General features: G+C 33.5%; 3 protein-coding genes across 4 annotated transcripts in view; all 3 read right to left on the bottom strand.

Annotated features, from left to right (window-relative positions):
• The window catches only part of LOC105164079 (mitogen-activated protein kinase kinase kinase YODA), an 8,598-nt gene extending 6,037 nt beyond the window's left edge, over positions 1-2,561 (bottom strand). Inside the window, 2 exon segments of the mRNA XM_011082638.2 lie at positions 2-480; positions 2,406-2,561. Of these exon segments, the coding sequence (XP_011080940.2) occupies positions 2-262 (261 nt within the window). The 5' untranslated portion in view covers positions 263-480; positions 2,406-2,561.
• On the bottom strand, positions 8,231-10,658 carry LOC105164078 (BTB/POZ domain-containing protein At5g41330-like). The gene is made up of 2 exons (XM_011082636.2): positions 10,063-10,658; positions 8,231-9,923 (listed from the first exon to the last, which is right to left on the bottom strand). Exon 2 carries the CDS (start codon positions 9,918-9,920, stop codon positions 8,523-8,525), a length of 1,398 nt encoding a protein of 465 aa, XP_011080938.1. The 5' UTR covers positions 9,921-9,923; positions 10,063-10,658; the 3' UTR covers positions 8,231-8,522.
• LOC105164077 lies at positions 11,010-15,294 on the bottom strand. 2 transcript variants are annotated; one of them, XM_011082635.2, is made up of 3 exons: positions 15,108-15,294; positions 14,735-14,858; positions 11,010-14,218 (listed from the first exon to the last, which is right to left on the bottom strand). In XM_011082635.2, the coding sequence occupies exon 3, from the start codon at positions 14,162-14,164 to the stop codon at positions 11,186-11,188; it is 2,979 nt and encodes a 992-aa protein (XP_011080937.1). In that variant the 5' UTR covers positions 14,165-14,218; positions 14,735-14,858; positions 15,108-15,294; the 3' UTR covers positions 11,010-11,185. The 2 variants fall into 2 exon arrangements, with proteins under 2 accessions (XP_011080937.1, XP_020549956.1); XM_020694297.1 differs by lacking the exon at positions 15,108-15,294 and adding an exon at positions 14,950-15,084.

Raw genomic sequence — 18,001 nt, 5'->3', positions numbered from 1 at the left:
TGTTAGTAGAATGGATATGCGGAAGGGGAAGTGGTTGAGCCTGGGACCTTTCACCAAAACTCTGACAGCGTGAAACTTGTTTGGAGGGCGACGGAGATCGTGAATCTGCCCTGGATTGAGATTCCCTCTCTGAAGTACTATCACTACGTCGTCTTCGAGGAGCTCCAGGCCTAATGCATTTTCTGTGCAACGAACCAATGATGCTTTCGCGACTTGACTTCTTCTTCACTTCTTTGGAAGACTTCCCCCACCATGAAGGCATAGTTAATCAATGAAAGAGAATCTGACCTCTTGAGTAACAGTATAAAATATAAAATGTTAAGTCAGTTTGAACTGTTAGGATCTGCAATTCTGGAAGAAAGTACAAGGGGTGTCAAGGGCTGCTTTTTATGAAATTTCCTATAGAGGCTTGCATGTAAACCCCTGATTATTGCATCCAAATAATAGAACCAGTAGAGATGCTGTAGTGCAGCTACCAACCTACAATCAGAAAGCTAAAATTAGCAACTTAAGCCCCATTGAAGAAAGAAAAACATGTTTTATAAGAATTTTCTTATAGATGTGTGAATTAAATGGACAAGTGCACAGAAAATAGAATGGATTTAGGACGATAACTAATTTAATATTGCTAAAAGGCTTCAAAATAGATTCTCAATCTATGTGACGTGCATCCAATACCACAGATTAATCATCATATCAGCAATTTGAAAATGCCACTCAGGACAAATAGGAGAAACAAAGAACAATTCATATCATCTCTTTATGCTTCAAAGTAAAATGGCAGTATCTAGAAGACAGGAGGGGAAAGCTGGTAAGAAGGCAAGTTTTCCACATAGAGGATCAACTATAAATATTTCATAGAAGTGAATCTTCAATGAAAACATTAAATATCGTATAGATATGCAGCTTATTAATTAGACACAAGCGGCACGACCCCACACGTGTAAAGAGATATCAGCACCCACTCAATAAATTGCTGGGAGAAAGTCATCCAATCAATTTTTTACAAAATAATATATGAGATCTTCCACAAGATCAAATAGGAGATGCAAATATAGATCAGTTCAAAAGGGACTTCCTTAGTTCTCATGAACCATGTGAGGAATTAATGCTTACTGAATCAGAATTTTTTACTCGTATGAATCTAAAATGTTTTCTGTTTTAGCGATAAACATAATACTGATTGTCAAGTTTAGCAAATCAGACTTTAGTTTCTTGATCTTCATGTCTCAGATCAAAAAGAAGAGAATTTTCTTTGAGTAGGAGAAACCTTATATTCGTGTATCTACACAGATTTATGGTATATAACATTCATTGCACATTTTTTTAATCAAGGAAGATTAACAAAAGAGAGAACTTATTGGCTTACTTCTAAGCATAAACAGGCGTCCATTGTTCTAAATCACTTTTAAAACATATGAAGGACTTGGAGACCCATAATTCCCAGCTAAGTACACTGGAAACTCACAAATAAACCCAGAAGCGTATCTTTTTCACACCAAGATGTACAGATAAATTACATACTTTAGAAACCTCATCATGAAAAAATTCCAAAAACAAATCCACATATATGTTTCATGGATGTCGGGTGTGCTTGTTGAAGTACAAAGATATATCAAGAATGTCAATTAAGTTAACACATTAAAGCATAAAATGATTTCAAACTTAAAGGTGATGCTCAATGCTCCCAAAAAAAAAAAAAAGAAAATCTTTTCTTTTCCCCATCACTTCAATGATTAGAATGTTTGTATATGAAAACAGATGCATGTCTGGTGGGTGATCTAAACTCACGACAATCAGATAATTAAACATATTGAAATTAGACTTAAAACGTATATTAATTCAGGCCATGATTTTACTGAATAATGCTAGAAACATTCAAAAAAAAAATGTTCTGCGGCACCTACAAAAGAAAAGGTATAAAAAGGAAAGAAAACTGTATAGAACTTCGGAAAAAACTAATGGAGAAACTCGGACTAAAAATTGGAAACTTGTGCAACTTACAAATACTAAAAAAATCCACAGAATTGAAGGTAACAGAGAAAACCAAAACCACTTTTAGCAAACTCCATTTAAAAAAAATTAACAGAAAACATGAAATTTGCTTATGAAATTCACCTGAAAGAGAATCTTACACACACAGATAAGACCCCAACACCACTCAGAGTTGGAATAGAAAAATGCAACCAAAAATGTAGAGTGAACAACACTAGAAAACCATCATTTTAGCTCAGTAAAAACCCTAACATAAACACACTGATTATGCTACTGCAAGTTGATGAAATGGGACAGTCAGGGAGTACGAATTTTATAGAGCCAACACGCGCTGAAATTATAGCAGGTAAGACATAATCTGAACTAAATTACGTGAATGTCAAACCCTAATTAATTGCAACTGTACTCACCGGAGGGAGGGGCTGCTGCGAACAGGACCGAATTTTTTTTCTTTTTTGCGCACATAATCAGCGTCACTTACCGAAGAGTCGCAGAGAGAGAGAGAAAGAGAGAAGAAAGAACAGAGAAAGAGATGTTTAGAGAGAGAAAGTGTGTACTGTCTATATACATATATAGGTATGTATGCATGCGGTTTTCTAGAGAGAGAAACCAGAGGAGTTTCTGCGCATTTGCCCACTGGAATTTACTATTGTCACACTCCTCACACTACATCAGTCCACTCCTCCATGCTGATATTACATTTTTACCCCTGATATTTTTTACCCTAGTATAATACATTTATTTTCATATTTTCTTTTGAGTGACAAAAAATCTTTTGGCTACAAATGAAAAATAAACCTAATATTTTTATTTTTATAAAATATAAATATATATATCATATAAATAATATTTATAACAATTATATTGTTCTATCGAAATTATGTATCAAATAAGATCATAATTCGTTGCAAAACTTAGAATCATTAATGGAAGTTAAAGACGTTATCCGATAATGAATTATAAAATATATGTAACATAAATAACCGTGGTTTATAATAAATGCTAGTAACCGTAAATTAATTCTGTAGTTAATATTTATGAATTTATGATCGATGTTGTCACTTAAAATGTGTTCAGCTTGCAAGCAAGTTGTAGCTTCGAACACGTAAGAGACTTTCGTCAACGTGGCATGTCTATATTTGAAACTCTATTTCGTGATATATTAATTCTTAGTTTTGATTTCAACACACGTGTAATGAAAATACCACTGAACATTAATTTAAAAGACTAAAGTCATGACCTTAATGTCGTACTTTAAAAAATAAATTTATTTTAAAATATAATTTTGCATTCATATAATTTCCGAGTTATTATTTAGAACTTATAAATACCAATGTCTATTTTTTTTTTTTTTTGCTCCATAATATTATATACATAAGATTTGTTAAGACGTTTTGTCTATAATATCATTACATTTTAGGATCTTGTATTGCTTTTGTGTCGTTTGATCACAATTTTTGAAATTTTATCAAGTTCTTGTATGCTTCACATTTCAAATGATACGTACGATGTTTGAAATTATAATTTATCGTACAATTATAAAATACGATTATTATTGATTCTTTTTATACTTATGTGGACGTCTGACTATCTGATTGACTTATTAATCACATCTCATACATTAGGAAAATAATTTATACTTGTCTTTTTACGTTGACCAATTTTAGCCGTATTGTATGAATCAATCAAATCATAATGCTCGTATTTTGACTTTTTTGGCTCTATAAAAAGCGTCGAGCGAATCAAAAACTAAAGCGATATTGAACACCAAAAAGTTTCTTACAACAATGGTGTTTCTTTGAACTAAGAATAATACGGAAAACGTTGATTTTTCTATTCCGTCGAGCAAGAGGTTGAATTCAGTTAAAGAAAGTCCAGGTACACAAATATTTTCTTCTGGTAAAATAACTTGATTTGTTGAACTTATGAGAAATATATCAGGAATTTTTTGCAAATATGAAGATTATACTAGTTCTTTATTTATTTATTTTTTTAAATAAATTTTTATTTTGAAAAGGATAACAAATCACAAAATCGAAGGGCTCTAACTTTAACTAGGATTTTTAGTATTTATTTTTCTATTAAAACATGTTATTTGTTTATGCCTCAATCATTATTTTTAATTGATGTATTTAAAATAGATGTGAGTTTCATTGAATTATTTTTTTGGATGTAATTTTAAATTTTATGGGGTATTTTTGAATTTTGATGGTCGAATTAATAAACTATCTAATAAATAAGAAAATTAACATATATATGAAATTAGCATATAACCAAAAAAAAAAATTTATATCACTTATAATTTTCCGTGTCGTCTCTCCAACGAGATTAATACGTGTTCTTTTTAATTACTTTTCCAACTTAATATTTGTACAAAATTTTGAATTCACTAATCCAAATAAATATACGACTCCATTAAAAGATCTAGAACATTATCTCGTAAAGGACTATTGTCTTTCACATTTCTTCTTCCAATGTGATGAGTTATAGAATTATTTAGATAAACCATCAATATATATATATATATATATTTAGTTAACACAAATAATACATAGAAAATATTAATACAAAATGACATGAGGGGCAGTAATGTCTTTTTGAATTAAGTTTTCTGGCAAAAGCATTTTTCGCGCTTTCAATAGTGTCCGTTTTAGAGAGAGAAAGTCTGCCATTCATGCAAGGAAAAAGATATTTTAGAGAGAGAGAGAGAGAGATGTAACGCCCAATTGTTGTTAAATTATTGGGAAAATAATTCAGTGGTAGGATTGCAGTATGATTACTACACGACCGCTTCTCGTCCGTTGGATGCCCATGCTAATGACGTCATCCCACAAGATTTTTATTCGAGCAGGAAATCTTGTTTACGGCATTACGCTGTGCGGGTTACAGCTTATAATTACCCTTCAAATTAGTGTAATCATTTTTATTTATTTATTTTCTCTTTTGGCCCACAAATTATTGTAATTTGTAATTCTGTATTTACCATTTTTGTCCCATTAGCAATAACCCCACGTGCTCTTTTTGGAATTTGGTAATTCATTTCAAGTCCCTGCATTTTTGGTTTGTTATTTATGGACCCCTAATTAAATTACCATTTTTGCCCAAAAAGGTGGATTTTGTTATAAAGACATGTAAAATTTTTACCATAAAAGTAGATTTTTACAAGAAATATTAGTCTTAAATTATAGAAATATATAATATAGTCAAATTTGTAATATGTAATTTACTTATGGTAAGAATTTAATAATCTTTCTTTTAAATTATCGTACATTTATAAAGATGTATAATACAGTCAAAATTATAACTCGTAATTCGTAGTCTGTATTCTACATAACTATATTTTAATAAATTACCACTAGAAGAAATACAATATTTGACTATAATTATTATTCTGGTTAAATATAAATATCCATAGTAAATAGTCATTTATCACAATCACGTAATGGTTGTCAGCCGTGATCGTTATAAGTTGGCTAAAACCTTTGTCATGGCTCATAGCTATGAAAAAAAATATTTTTTCATAATGATTAATAATAATTATTTATCATAAGTTCTAATTTACAGCTATTAAAAAAGTATAGACAATAATATACGACTGTAATACATATTACATAATATTTATTATTAATTTCAAATAATATTACTCTTGGATATATAGTGATGATGATACTTTTAATATTATCATGAAAATTATAGAAATTATATAATACAATCAAACTTGTAATAAGTATTCTGTAATCTACATAATTACATTTAATAAATTATATAGCTGGAATACACATTACATAATATTGATTATTAGTTTCAGATAATATTACTCTTTAGATATATAGTGATAATAATATTTTTTATATTATCAAAATATTGAGAAATTGTAGATATTTAGTGGTAATAGATTATGATGTATCGAGATAAAACTTATCCATTTGATGCGTGTCATGTTTAGGTTACGTAGGAATATTGTTCTGGTTTAATCTGACATATGAATGACGTATTGTCAATTTATTTAAGGATAATTACACCCTTTTCATGAGATTTGGTTTAATATAAATTTCTTGTGATTTGAAAAATTAGGTCCAGTACCATTGATATCTGCTTTTATCTAATAAATAGAATCATTTGTTAGTCAAAAATTCCAAATTTAGATATTAGCAAAAAAAATTGACTGAAAAACACATATTTAAGCCCGATTGACTTATTACGAGTCAAATAAAACTTTTTTTTTACCAAACTACCCTTATACATTTTCACACGCTAATGTATGTGAGGGGGTATATCTTCACCTTTCTAATGGTAGTTTGGATAGAAAAAATTTGTTCGACTTGTAATAAATCAATCGAGAATTAATATGAATTTTTATTTATTTTTTTTTTGTTAATATCAATAAATTATGTGAGTGTTGATTAACTTTTTGGGAAATGTTATTGAGAAGCCATTTCTCATATACTCTAAAATGTACTTTAAGAAGGATCCATACCACACAATTTTTGGTGCAATTTCAATTGAGAGGGTGTTTGCCTCATACTATACTTTTGTCAAAATATCGTATAAGATGCTTGAAAAAAATTTATAAAATTATTTTATATTTTTTTAAAAAAGATTTATAAAATTTTAAATATGATGTTTAAACTCTTATAGACTCTTTAAAAAAAAATAAACTCAATCCATGTTTTTTAATAATTGACGTTTTTCACCTAAAACAAATATTTATATGAATTAATTTCTAACATTTTGATAGCTTTTCTGGTCATAATTACAATGGATAAATTATAATAAACTCCTCTAAAATTTGGTATAATTTTGAATACCTCTTTGTTGTTTGAAAAACTATCAATACTCTATAATATTTGATGAAATTACGTAATCCTTGAATTGAGGCCCAGAATTATTAACTTTGTCCTTATTATATTTTTTAGAATAAAATAAAAATTATATAAAAAATGAATGAGATGGATGAAAAATTTAAAAAGAAATTGTCCACTTAGTCCATAAAAATAAATTTAAAAAAATAAAAAATAAAAAAAATTATAATCTCTAGTACACAAGAATATTTTGGTCAGTTCATTAGAAAAATGAATAAAAAACTAACGGATTGGGCTAGTTGTTGGCTAACTGTTAAAATTAAGAAGATATTGGTAATTTCTCAAACAAATAAGGAATATTTATAATTATACCAAATTTTATGAAAATTCATTGTAATTTACCCTATTACCCAATATGAAGAACTTATTACGTCAAATACTCTAACATCTTAGAAGCTTTGTCATCTTACTTATACAAACACTTTTAAAATTTATTTTTAGAATAAAACTCAACGTGTTTAATATTTTTTAAAAAAAATATCTTATTAAATATTTCAAATAAATTTAGACAAACAGCCCTTTTAAGTCCACCACATTTATTTTGTGGGGATTTCATTCACACCTGCTGATAAAAAGAATTCCATAAAGTTGAATTTTGGACACCAGAAATGATTCTTGAAATTTGACAAATCTATACAATTTTGGACTTTTTGTTATTAATTTTAAATGTATGTACAAAGTTGAATACCATTTTCATGTATGAACACATGTTTATGGTTGCTCTGATCACTGACTTTGAAAGTAATTATATGATATTAAAGATGATTATATCATTAATCAATAGTCGTCATCTTTATATATTCATCAAACTTTGAAAAAGGTGGAGTCTCGTAATATTATTAATACACTAAAAGTAGCACTTTTAATTCACATATCTTTAGGCTAGAAAGGGAGTAAATGTAATATTTATAAAATCAAAATAACGTAATTGTAATAAAATATTATTTTTGAATTATAGTCGTTAAATAAAAATTAGTTGTTGTTGAATGAAAAAAGGTTGTCCTTTTGTGATATTTTTTCACGTGTTACGTATATGGAGTGGGGTTAACGCCGTTATTGCACCTATTTTTTTGAAAAATGTATGTTTAAATACTTCATCTACTATTGTAGGGTTGAAACATAGAAGAAAAATATATGCCAAGGCAATGTGGAAAAATAATGTCTTAAGCATAGGTTCTCTCACGGCATACGTATAAAGAAGAACACGTGTCAATCATTTATTGGCGTGACAGAAGGTCCACGCCGGATTTTAGCCAACTTAGTTTTAAGTTATGAGAGGATTCTGCAGGAATAGAAACAGAATTCAGCAGAAGACAGCCGCTACAACCTGTTATAATGTCAAATTGCAGTTGTATTTACCAACATTGTCTGGGTTTAAGATGAAGTTCTTGATATGTAAGTAGCAAAAGTTGCCAGAAAGGAAGCAACATATGGAAGAACAGAACAACAGATTGCAGGAAAAATCTGAATCAGTTATGATCATATCAACCGTAATTCTGGAACTGATGAAAGAAAAATCATGTCCTCATCATCATCTTCCGTCTATTCACAGAGCATAGAGAACGTGCAGTATCATTCTCATGAACAAGGAAAACATCTATATAATGAATGGTTCCTAGCTAACTTGCAAAAGCAACGACCCTCTAAGCACCCAACGTTCGATGATTAGAAGGGTCTAGCTGAATTCCAAACCTCTACACACTGCTGATCTTTCCGTGTCACAAACATTTTATTCCCACCGAAACTCAAGTTTGTTATCCGGCTTCCACCCATATCCTTGGCTCTCCCCATTACGTTCTTCCTAAAGACTCTCTCCTGTAATCCACCGTCTTGTTTTTGCATAGAACCAATGAGTACCTCTGACCATAGCTCAATGTTTCCTCCTTTACTACAAAACACTTGGTTTCCATGTGTTTCGACTTTACATCCAAGCCCTTCTTTCTTCCCATTTGTCACCTTTCTCCCCTCACCAAGACAAACCCAAGGTATATCAGCATTCATACTTCTCAAATCAGCAACAAACACTTCGCCCGTACTTACCCCAACTTTGAACATTGCAGATAGCGTGTCCGAAACAGTCACATCCGAGAAGCAATCCACTTTTTCCTTAAGTTCCAAAACCACATCCCCGGTCCTAATATCCCAAAACTTAATGTTCCCTGATACTCCAGAGGGTCCACTATGAGAACCTGAGGCCATTAACAAATTATGACTAGGAACCCATTGCAGTTTAGTGGCTGGGATTGCAGAATCAAGATCATCACCAAAGATTTCATAGTCACCAATCTTGGTAACGGGGCGTAAACCATCATTGAGATCATATATCATGATGCAGTTCGAGTTTCTCCTACTGGACTCAAAGCTAGTGAACAAGAACTCAGGTGATGCCCCGATGGCTTGCACTGTAGAGCCAGACCTAGTGACGTTTTCCCAACTCAACGTCTGTTTAACATAACCCTTATCAAGATTAATGATCTGTAGCCCTGAAAAGTCAGTTGCACCAGCAGCAGCAATTGAAGGGGACAATGATAACAATGAATCAATGGCAGTGAATTGGGTGAGTATAGTGGTTTTTCTTTGCAGTGACCAATCAAAGGAGGTGATTTTACTTCCATGAGCAACATGGAGTGATCCATACGGTGTCGTGGAGATGGCCGAGCCCGAATCTCTACCACTCAATGGCAAAACCAGTGACTTTTCAAGGTTAAAGGCATCAAGTTGAGAAGGATTTGATTGGGAATTTATGAGGAGGTCCTCAATACCGTAAACTTGGGACTCAAAAATCAGGTCTTGAATATCAAAGGCTTTGGCTTTGGAGGGAAGGTTTCCAGTTCTGAGGAGGGAGAGTAAGATTGAGAAAAGTTCAGGGTCTCTGTCAATGAAGGGGATGATGACATCATCAGAGCTGGAGATCTTGGAGAACAGAGACTTTGAACCAGCTAGAGAAAGGGTCTGTTTGGTTGTCTGAAACAGCTGACCCCCCACATCAACTGTAACTACGTTTGAATTTGAATTCTGATGAAACCCTTTCGAGGAAAACTTCGACCCTGCAAAAGTTGGCATCTTCTGCAAAAAAATCCCCAATCTTTCAGCAATCACAATATCATAAAAGTTCCAAAAGAACCCAAATCAAGAACTTATATCTCAATCCCTAAAGTACAGACGAAGAAGGCAAAGAATCTACGAAACCCCAACAAACAATTACCAGAAGGCAAGAATGGCTTGCAATTCGAGCAAAAGCCAAGAATCTTGAAACCCTTTAACGAATACCCAAGAAAAACTTCAACTATGGCAAAAATGTACAAAACCAACCGATTCAAGACAAAAAACTCCAGAGTCTACGAACCGTGAAAATGTGTAAGAGAAGTGTTTAAGGGTGTAAACTGTAAAGAGAGAGGGGTTTTTGGGTTCGGGGGTTTGGTTTCTTGGGTGGTGAAAAAATAGGGAAGAAGGCTTTCTAGAAGGTCATCAATGGCTGTCTGTGTTTGTGGTCAACAAAGGCAAAGGATCTTAGATGTTTGTTTTCAGGACAGGTTTCTTGTCACCATTCACCAATGCTTGTCATTACAGCAGTCCAATGAGGACAAGAATTTGAGTGGTCCAGCGCCAAGAGCAGGTAATGATTTTATAACATGGAAGTGTCTTTGTAGTAGTAGTAGTTGCCTTTTCATTTTCAGGTGGAATTTTATTCTGGGATAATACAATGGTCAAAATACTTGGGAGAGAAGTTCCAAAATGTGATGTTTGAAAACTATCCCTGGTCAACACCAAAGATCACAAAGGGAGGACAAACAGTTGGGAATTTGTTTGAACTAGGTTAACTGGGAGTTCTTTGTTCAAGAAAGTGTTGGGCTTTATAAAATATTTTTAAGTTTATAAGACATTGAGTATGATAGTTTTTCATGTAATTTAAACATTTTTTTATTTTCTGCTGTTCATATATTTTTATTGAAATACAACGGACATAATGATCCTTATAGAGCACAATGCTTTGGGCAAGTAAACCTAGTACAAAATTCTAATTTATGAGTTTCTTATATAAAAGAACTAGTGTTTGATTTGAAATAAAAGTGAATAGAATGGTCGTAGAAAGAAATGTCTGGATTACGCCCAAGAGTGAGTTCATCACTTTTAACATTGGGAGGAAAGAAAAAGAAGCTAATCAAATTACTTTAGCAAAGTGCAGTAAATGTTATATGTACAGCAGTATAAAATGCAAAAACTCTTAAGTTAAGAATGGTATAAAATTTTCTTAAATTTTATAAAGCAACTTATTTCAGAGCTCTGTACTATATCTCTACTATGAACTGAGACCACAAGATCAAAATCTATTGTGAAGTATGAGTTTGGGCACTAGCAAGAAGTCTAGTGAGTTTGCTAAGAGTCTCACGAGCAGATACCGTGTCGGGATGATCTTCACCGCATATAGAAGTTCTAATGAAAACAGCCTTCCTAATAAGATCATCCCCAATATCAAATTTCCCCCCTCTTGCCATTAGCTTAGCCCTGATTTCCAGCACATTAGCTCTAGCCAATGCAAGATCCTGCCAAAGGTTAGGATTCAACTGAGCGTTTGTCTGGATTGGTTTCCAGCAAAGGGACTTATCCAACCATTTGTCAACTGGGGTGACGAGCGTTTGATCTGTTGCTTCTAAAGCATCTGTACATAGTCGTAGCAACTCCAACGCAGCACTGCACCTGGAGAACGTAATGAATGTCCTTATGGCTAGTGGCAGAATCACTTCTTTCACAAGAAACAATAGTTCTGTCACTTTCAGCTCGACGACTATTGGGTCCTTCCCGAATCCGAGGAGCAGGAAACATACTGCCCATATGTGTTCTGGGTTCTGAAATATCGACCCTCGACTAATCACAGCCTGTACCATGGCTCGGGCCGCTCCCGTGATTCCTCTCTTTCGTGCATAAAGCTTGATGAGATGGTTGAACTGAATGCAACCGTCTTTCGTACAACTTCTTGCCATATTGAATCTCAACAACAATGAAGATGCTTCTGCTTCTGATCTCCGAGCATATGATGATGTGAAGCCACATGTTAAGGAACGCAAGATCTTTCTCCATAAGCGACGACGGTGGTGTTTCTCGGGTATTTTCTGAGCAGCTAGAGCTAGAATGGTTACTGGTATTGGTGCTGGTGCGAACCAACCGCTTGCCAGGACCATTCTAGTCGCCAAACTCCTTGGTCCTTCTGCGTGGTCAAATATGGAGAAGCAAACTTCAAAAAGCTGCAAAAGGAAATTATTACGTCGGAGTGAATGATTTTCGCGACCGCTCCATGTTAAAACCCTGGAAGGTATCCGATTTATGGTATCCAAAAGCTTACTTGGATTAATGGGAAGCTCGGAGAGAATAGCTCCGACTATAGCTAGGCCTAGAGTTAGCCTTCCGAGTTTTTCCTCAATAACCCGTAGAGCATCGATTTCTGTAATTGGTTGATCTTTAAGACTGCCCAGCATTAAAGACATTGCCTCAACCCCTGATAAGTAAGATAGTTTCAAAGGCTCAAGATTCAATATCCAGGAGTGGCGTGTGGATATGATAACGTGTGTCTCCCCTCCGAATCGGGGTAGCAGATCCATTAAGTGTTTGTGATCCCACCAGTCTTTCTCGTTCTCCAAATTGTCGATTACGACTAGAAAAGGAATGTTCCTCATGAGCTCCCTTCGGATTCTGGCAATTGCTGCTTCCTCTTGCTCCTCAAAGCCCTTCGGCCGTCCCTTTTCCGTGGAGCTCTCCACGCCCACGTCAATTTCTAGGAACGGCCATAAGTTCATATAATTCAGACGGATGTATCTGCTTTCCCCACCTATCCATAGGACCATTTTATACCTCTGATGAAACCGGTAAGCAAACTCTAAAAGCAGCTCTGTCTTCCCGATGCCTGAGTCGCCTGATACACAAGCAATTCCCCTTCCATAAACAACTTTCATCAGTTTCCTCCGTCCATGCTTTCCACCACTCTTCAACTTTGGCGTGTGCCGTTGTGGTTGAGAAAACTCAGTATTTTGCATTTCAATTTCCTTTTCTGATTCCTTCCACACAACTGGTTCTTTTCCCTTCTGTTTGCTACTCTCGCTTTGTCGATCCCTTCGCTTTTCATCTATTGAACTAGTCCTTCCCCAGGCAATTGTCAAGTTCTTCCGCCTTGGTCTGGCCTTGAGTTCAAAATAGTCTCGCTCGGCATCTCCACTAACATCACCGAAGAGCATGAACTCCAGCTCGGACAACTCTTTTTTCCTACCAACGAAGTTATCATTTCGTGGGAATGGGAACTCTTCTTTCTCTGCTTTCTCTCTCCATTTGGTTATTCTATCTACAATACTTCTCCTTCCCAATCTTAACGCCAAAAGAGTAACAGCTCTTAATATGCAATCCCTCCATTTCCCATCATGAGCCTCTAGTTTCCACTCATCGACACGGGAAAGGGCAGTGACAGCATCTCTCCATTCCTTCTCAAGTCCTCCATAGACTAGCCATAGTTCACCACCATATTTTTCCCAAATCTCTCCTCTTTTCTCAATTATGTCTCTGACAAGGCAGTCGTCTGGACGCAAATCAAAGTATACAGGAACTAAGTTCTTCTTGCTGGAAAAAAATCTCAGTTCTTCGATGCTGTATGGGTTCTTGAATGATTTCCTGGTCAAAATAATGACTCCAAATGTACTAGCATCCATAGCTTTCTCAACAATGCTGTGTTTACGAGAATTACGACATCTAGCTCTGTCTGCTATAAAACAGCTCAAACCTTGAACCTCTAACTCCGCCCGCAGCCAATTAGTAAACCTAAGCAATAAAGGTTTGCGGCCGTGAAAGCCGATGTACACATCACAGCTCCTCAATCTACTAGAGGAGAAGGAAGTTGGAGGAACTGAGATTTCAAGTAACCTCTCGACTTTCTTGGCTTTACCCTTATGTCTAGAGTAATCATTTTGATAAAAAACTTCATTACTTGATAAGGGACTTCTAGATATTCCAGCCGAAGAAGAAACATTCTCTAACTTCTGGGGGTCATTCGAAGTACATGCTTCAGCACCAGGACATACATCTTCTGAGGAAAATCTAACACCAGTAAAAATTTCTGATTCTGCATTCCCCAGATTTGCATCTACTTTATCTACATTTGTGCTGGCGGCATTGTCAGAATGTGTGGATAAACGGCCAGTTGCTGATTTTGGAGAGAAGAATGGCGATTGATTTGCTGAGAAAAATGCTGATGATGATGATGACAGATTCCTGGATGTTTTATTCGAAAACGGCCCAAATCTAGTGTGGTCTTCCCGAATATCCATTTTCAGCTTCACTTAATCCCTCCGAAGCTGAAATCCCATGCATCCTCTATACACCTAAATACAGAACAAAGATTCAGAACCTCAAAATGAATGAACCCTTTAATTTGAAACTGAAATCTTGAATACAATAACTGGTCTATCATGAACACTAGTATATAAATCTTTCACAGAAAAAGGGAGCAGATAAAAAGGAAAAAGAAAAGGCAGCAGCAGAAGAAGAAGAAGTTGCACCATAACAGCAGCAACCAAAGCTACTTCCACATTGTCAAAAACAAGATTGCAGAGTATCACAAAACCAGAAATTTATGGACAGAGTTGCAGTAGCTAGAGAGAGAGAGAGAGAGAGAAAATCCAAGTTACTACTACAAACAACAGCAGCAAGATGTCAAATTTATCCCTCTACGATCCATCTGGGACCAATAAAACTAGCTGTGACAGCATTCAAAGCTTCAAGCAAAGTATTTTAGATCTAAATACCAAGAACTTCAAACTCCTAACATAACTGACACATATCCAATCCAATGACATCAACCTAAATTTCTGGCAGCAATTCAGATCTGAAGAACTTACTTCAATCAAAACCAAGAATCCCAGTCTCAAAGTTTCAATCTTTTTTATTGGCTTCAAATCCAGGATTCCACTTCATAATGTGCCCACAATCCACTTCTTTACAAGAAAAAAACACTTTATAAACCTGTCAAGGAGAAAAAGCTTCAACATTTATTTAATGAAAAACAAACAAAAAAAAGGAAGCATGTATTGAGTCATAAAAGCAATGCTCATACAGAGTATATATGCAGGGGCGGAAAATATGCCAAAAGAATGGAGAGAGATGACAGGTATGTTGTGAATGTAGGGAAGAAAGATTTTACTACTGGAGCTGGAGAGAAGAGGGTGAGGCCCCAGTTCTTGAAAAAGATTTGAAATGGGAAAATGGGTTTACCTTTTTTAGAAGAAAATCTAAAAGGGCAGATCTGAATATTCTCCTCACTCCTTACAGACACAACTCCATAGAAACCCCAAGAACAAAGATGCCGCCTTTTTTCCTTTTGTTTTTTTCAGTTTTCTCACACTCCCACTATATGCTGAAACCCTTTGCTCACCTCTTCACTTGTTCCCATTATACCTCTCTCTCTCTCTCTCTATATATATATCTATATACATATGTGTACTATGTTGTTTGAGCTGTCTGTATGGGAGGTGGGGGGTGGGGGATAGGGGGGCGGGGGCGGGATGCGGCGGGCTTATGCATATGGGAGACGGGGCATACAAACGGAATGGAGCACCGTTGGAAGCATTTACTTCCACCAAAATTCTTATCCAAGTTTGTCCGATCAATTTTTTTAAATTATACATCAATCACATAATAAATATATTAATTTTCATTTAATAAACTCATATTAAGATAGAGTTTCCCTTATATTTGATAGCATTTCTAACATAAAAGATTGATTTTTTTTTTTTCTGTATGTTGATTTTTACACAATTAAATTTTAATTTTTTGCAATATTATGATTAGTATACAAGATACAGACGATTCAAATTGTCCCTTCTATTTTTATATTTTCCTGAAAATAATATGTTGCAAATATTAGGACATTTAAAACTTAATTATCATTTATATGATGAAAATAATAATGAAAAAATCTATACACGAATACTTGTAACTATGCAATAATTTTATAAAAGTTACTATGTGGACTATTATGTCTGGTCTCTCTTTGTTTCACATGGTCTAATATGATAAATAAATGAGTACCATTTAAAATTATGATAAATAAAAACTATGAATTGTAGTTAAAAAAATCAATATAAAAGTTTAAGTTTTAATTGTAGTTAATCAACATTTGTCGTGGTCTTAACTATGATTAAAGTATGTACGACATTTTTTGCAATGACTAATGTCTTATCTTCTTCTATTGACCTCGACAATTGTTGTAAAGTTGTGATTAATTATTATTTATTATAATTTTTTCTATTTTTAATTATAATAATCAATAAAATATCGTGGTCGATATAATTTCCCTAGTGCTCATTTACACTCACAATTGATGATTTTAGTACGATGATGTTGAAGTTGTTAATTGGTTCATTTACATTTCATATGGTAATAATTAATGATTTCTTTTTCTTTAAATAATGATAAATTTTTTCTTCATTTGTTTGAATTAATTAATGGGGACTGCAATCAAATAATTAGGGCTCGCTGCAGAATTTAAAAGCATGATGAATGTTGAGCTGCAACCTCATTTCATAGACCTTTTTATTGACGGATAATTACACTTACACCCTTAATTTATAATTTATTTGTACAAATTATCTCTAATTTTTGCATAATTAAATATATGACTATTAGAAATTCAATATTATTTATACAAGTCATTCTTATTTTGTAGAAAATTGCACATGCACCCTCCAAAACGTCATCATCTTTGTACAAACTATCCTCGTTTCTTTGCTTTCATAAATAATATCTGTATAAGTATATAAAAAAATATGAATAATTTATATAAATAGAGCATAAATGAGGGACGTAGATGTAATTATACATCTCATCAACATTCATTGCAAGCCCAAATCATTGACATGCGTTTCTCATTCTGATCCTAGTATTTGAGTATAAAGTGTACTAAAGAGTCGCCTCAAACAATAATTCCTCATCCCTACTTGGAGAGTCTCACCAATCATAGGATCAAGAAAGCTATTTTGCACTAAATAATTTAGATGGCCTCCACTGCAATAATTGCTTATGTGAAATTAATTTTAAATTCGACTCGCAACAATATTATTCATGTTTCGTTGCACGAGATATTATTTTATTTTGATTTTATATAAATATCACAATTCGATTATGAAAATGCGCCTCATTAGGTAAAAGAATTGTTAGTTCAGCAGTAAATGAATTGATCTTAAGATGGATTCTTATTAATCAGGCGGGTTCCAAAATTATTCTTATTAATTCTTTTGCTCTCGCTCCGAACACGTTAATTTTATTTTTAAAGTTGAACGATCACTAGAAGAATCATAAAATTTTATTTAATCATGATTAATAATAAATAACCGTACCAAATAATTATTAACCACAACCATAGAACGGTTTTTTGCTGTAGTTTTTGCAATGGTGGCTAAAACATTTGGCACGATTAAAAGCTATTGCAAATATTTTTACCATGACACTTAGTCGTGGCAAATAATTTTTTTTTATGGTGGAAAAGTTAGTTTTTTGTACCTGATTTTATTTAATTGTAGTTAATAGTAGTTATTTTTCATGGTTTTTAATCATAACTACTAATATTATAGTCAATAGTAAATTTTTTTCTAGTGGATGATACTTGCAATGAAAAAAAAAATGAATGCGTATGTGAAATTGTGTGATTGCTATCCTTCAAGAGTAAAATACGCCTTCATTTTCTCAACCGTGAATCCACAAAACAGATCAATAATAGGACGACAACTCTTGATACTTAATCAGTAGGTTGTAAGAGAAATAATAAAGAACGTAAGAATATCAAGGTAGCAATATTACGTAAAGGGCGACTATTGATAAATTGCCTTTAATTATACGACTCCACATGAGCCACAAATATAAAAAAATCCAATTGTCAGTGTGGCTCCATACATATTAGTATTTAGAATGTATCAGTGCTCAATCTTAAAAACCTTAAATTAATAAAATAAATTCAAATTTATTTAAAAATCATAAAATATTTTATAAAAAGGTTGTGATGCGATCTTCGCAAAATAGGAAAGAATGCGAGCCTCCCTTCTATGATATTGCAAATAAGTAAATTATTTCCAAACGAAAAAAAATAACAATTTGTTCTCAGTATTTTTAAA

This window comes from Sesamum indicum, linkage group LG6, assembly GCF_000512975.1.
Source record: "Sesamum indicum cultivar Zhongzhi No. 13 linkage group LG6, S_indicum_v1.0, whole genome shotgun sequence".
Taxonomy (NCBI): Eukaryota; Viridiplantae; Streptophyta; class Magnoliopsida; order Lamiales; family Pedaliaceae; genus Sesamum; species Sesamum indicum.
This window is presented reverse-complemented; position numbering and strand designations above follow the sequence as displayed.

What these genes read in the sequence shown, in the direction of transcription:
- LOC105164077 (XM_011082635.2), bottom strand. Translation starts at nt 14,164, where the DNA reads ATGGATATTCGGGAAGACCACACTAGATTTGGGCCGTTTTCGAATAAA.
- LOC105164078 (XM_011082636.2), bottom strand. Translation starts at nt 9,920, where the DNA reads ATGCCAACTTTTGCAGGGTCGAAGTTTTCCTCGAAAGGGTTTCATCAG.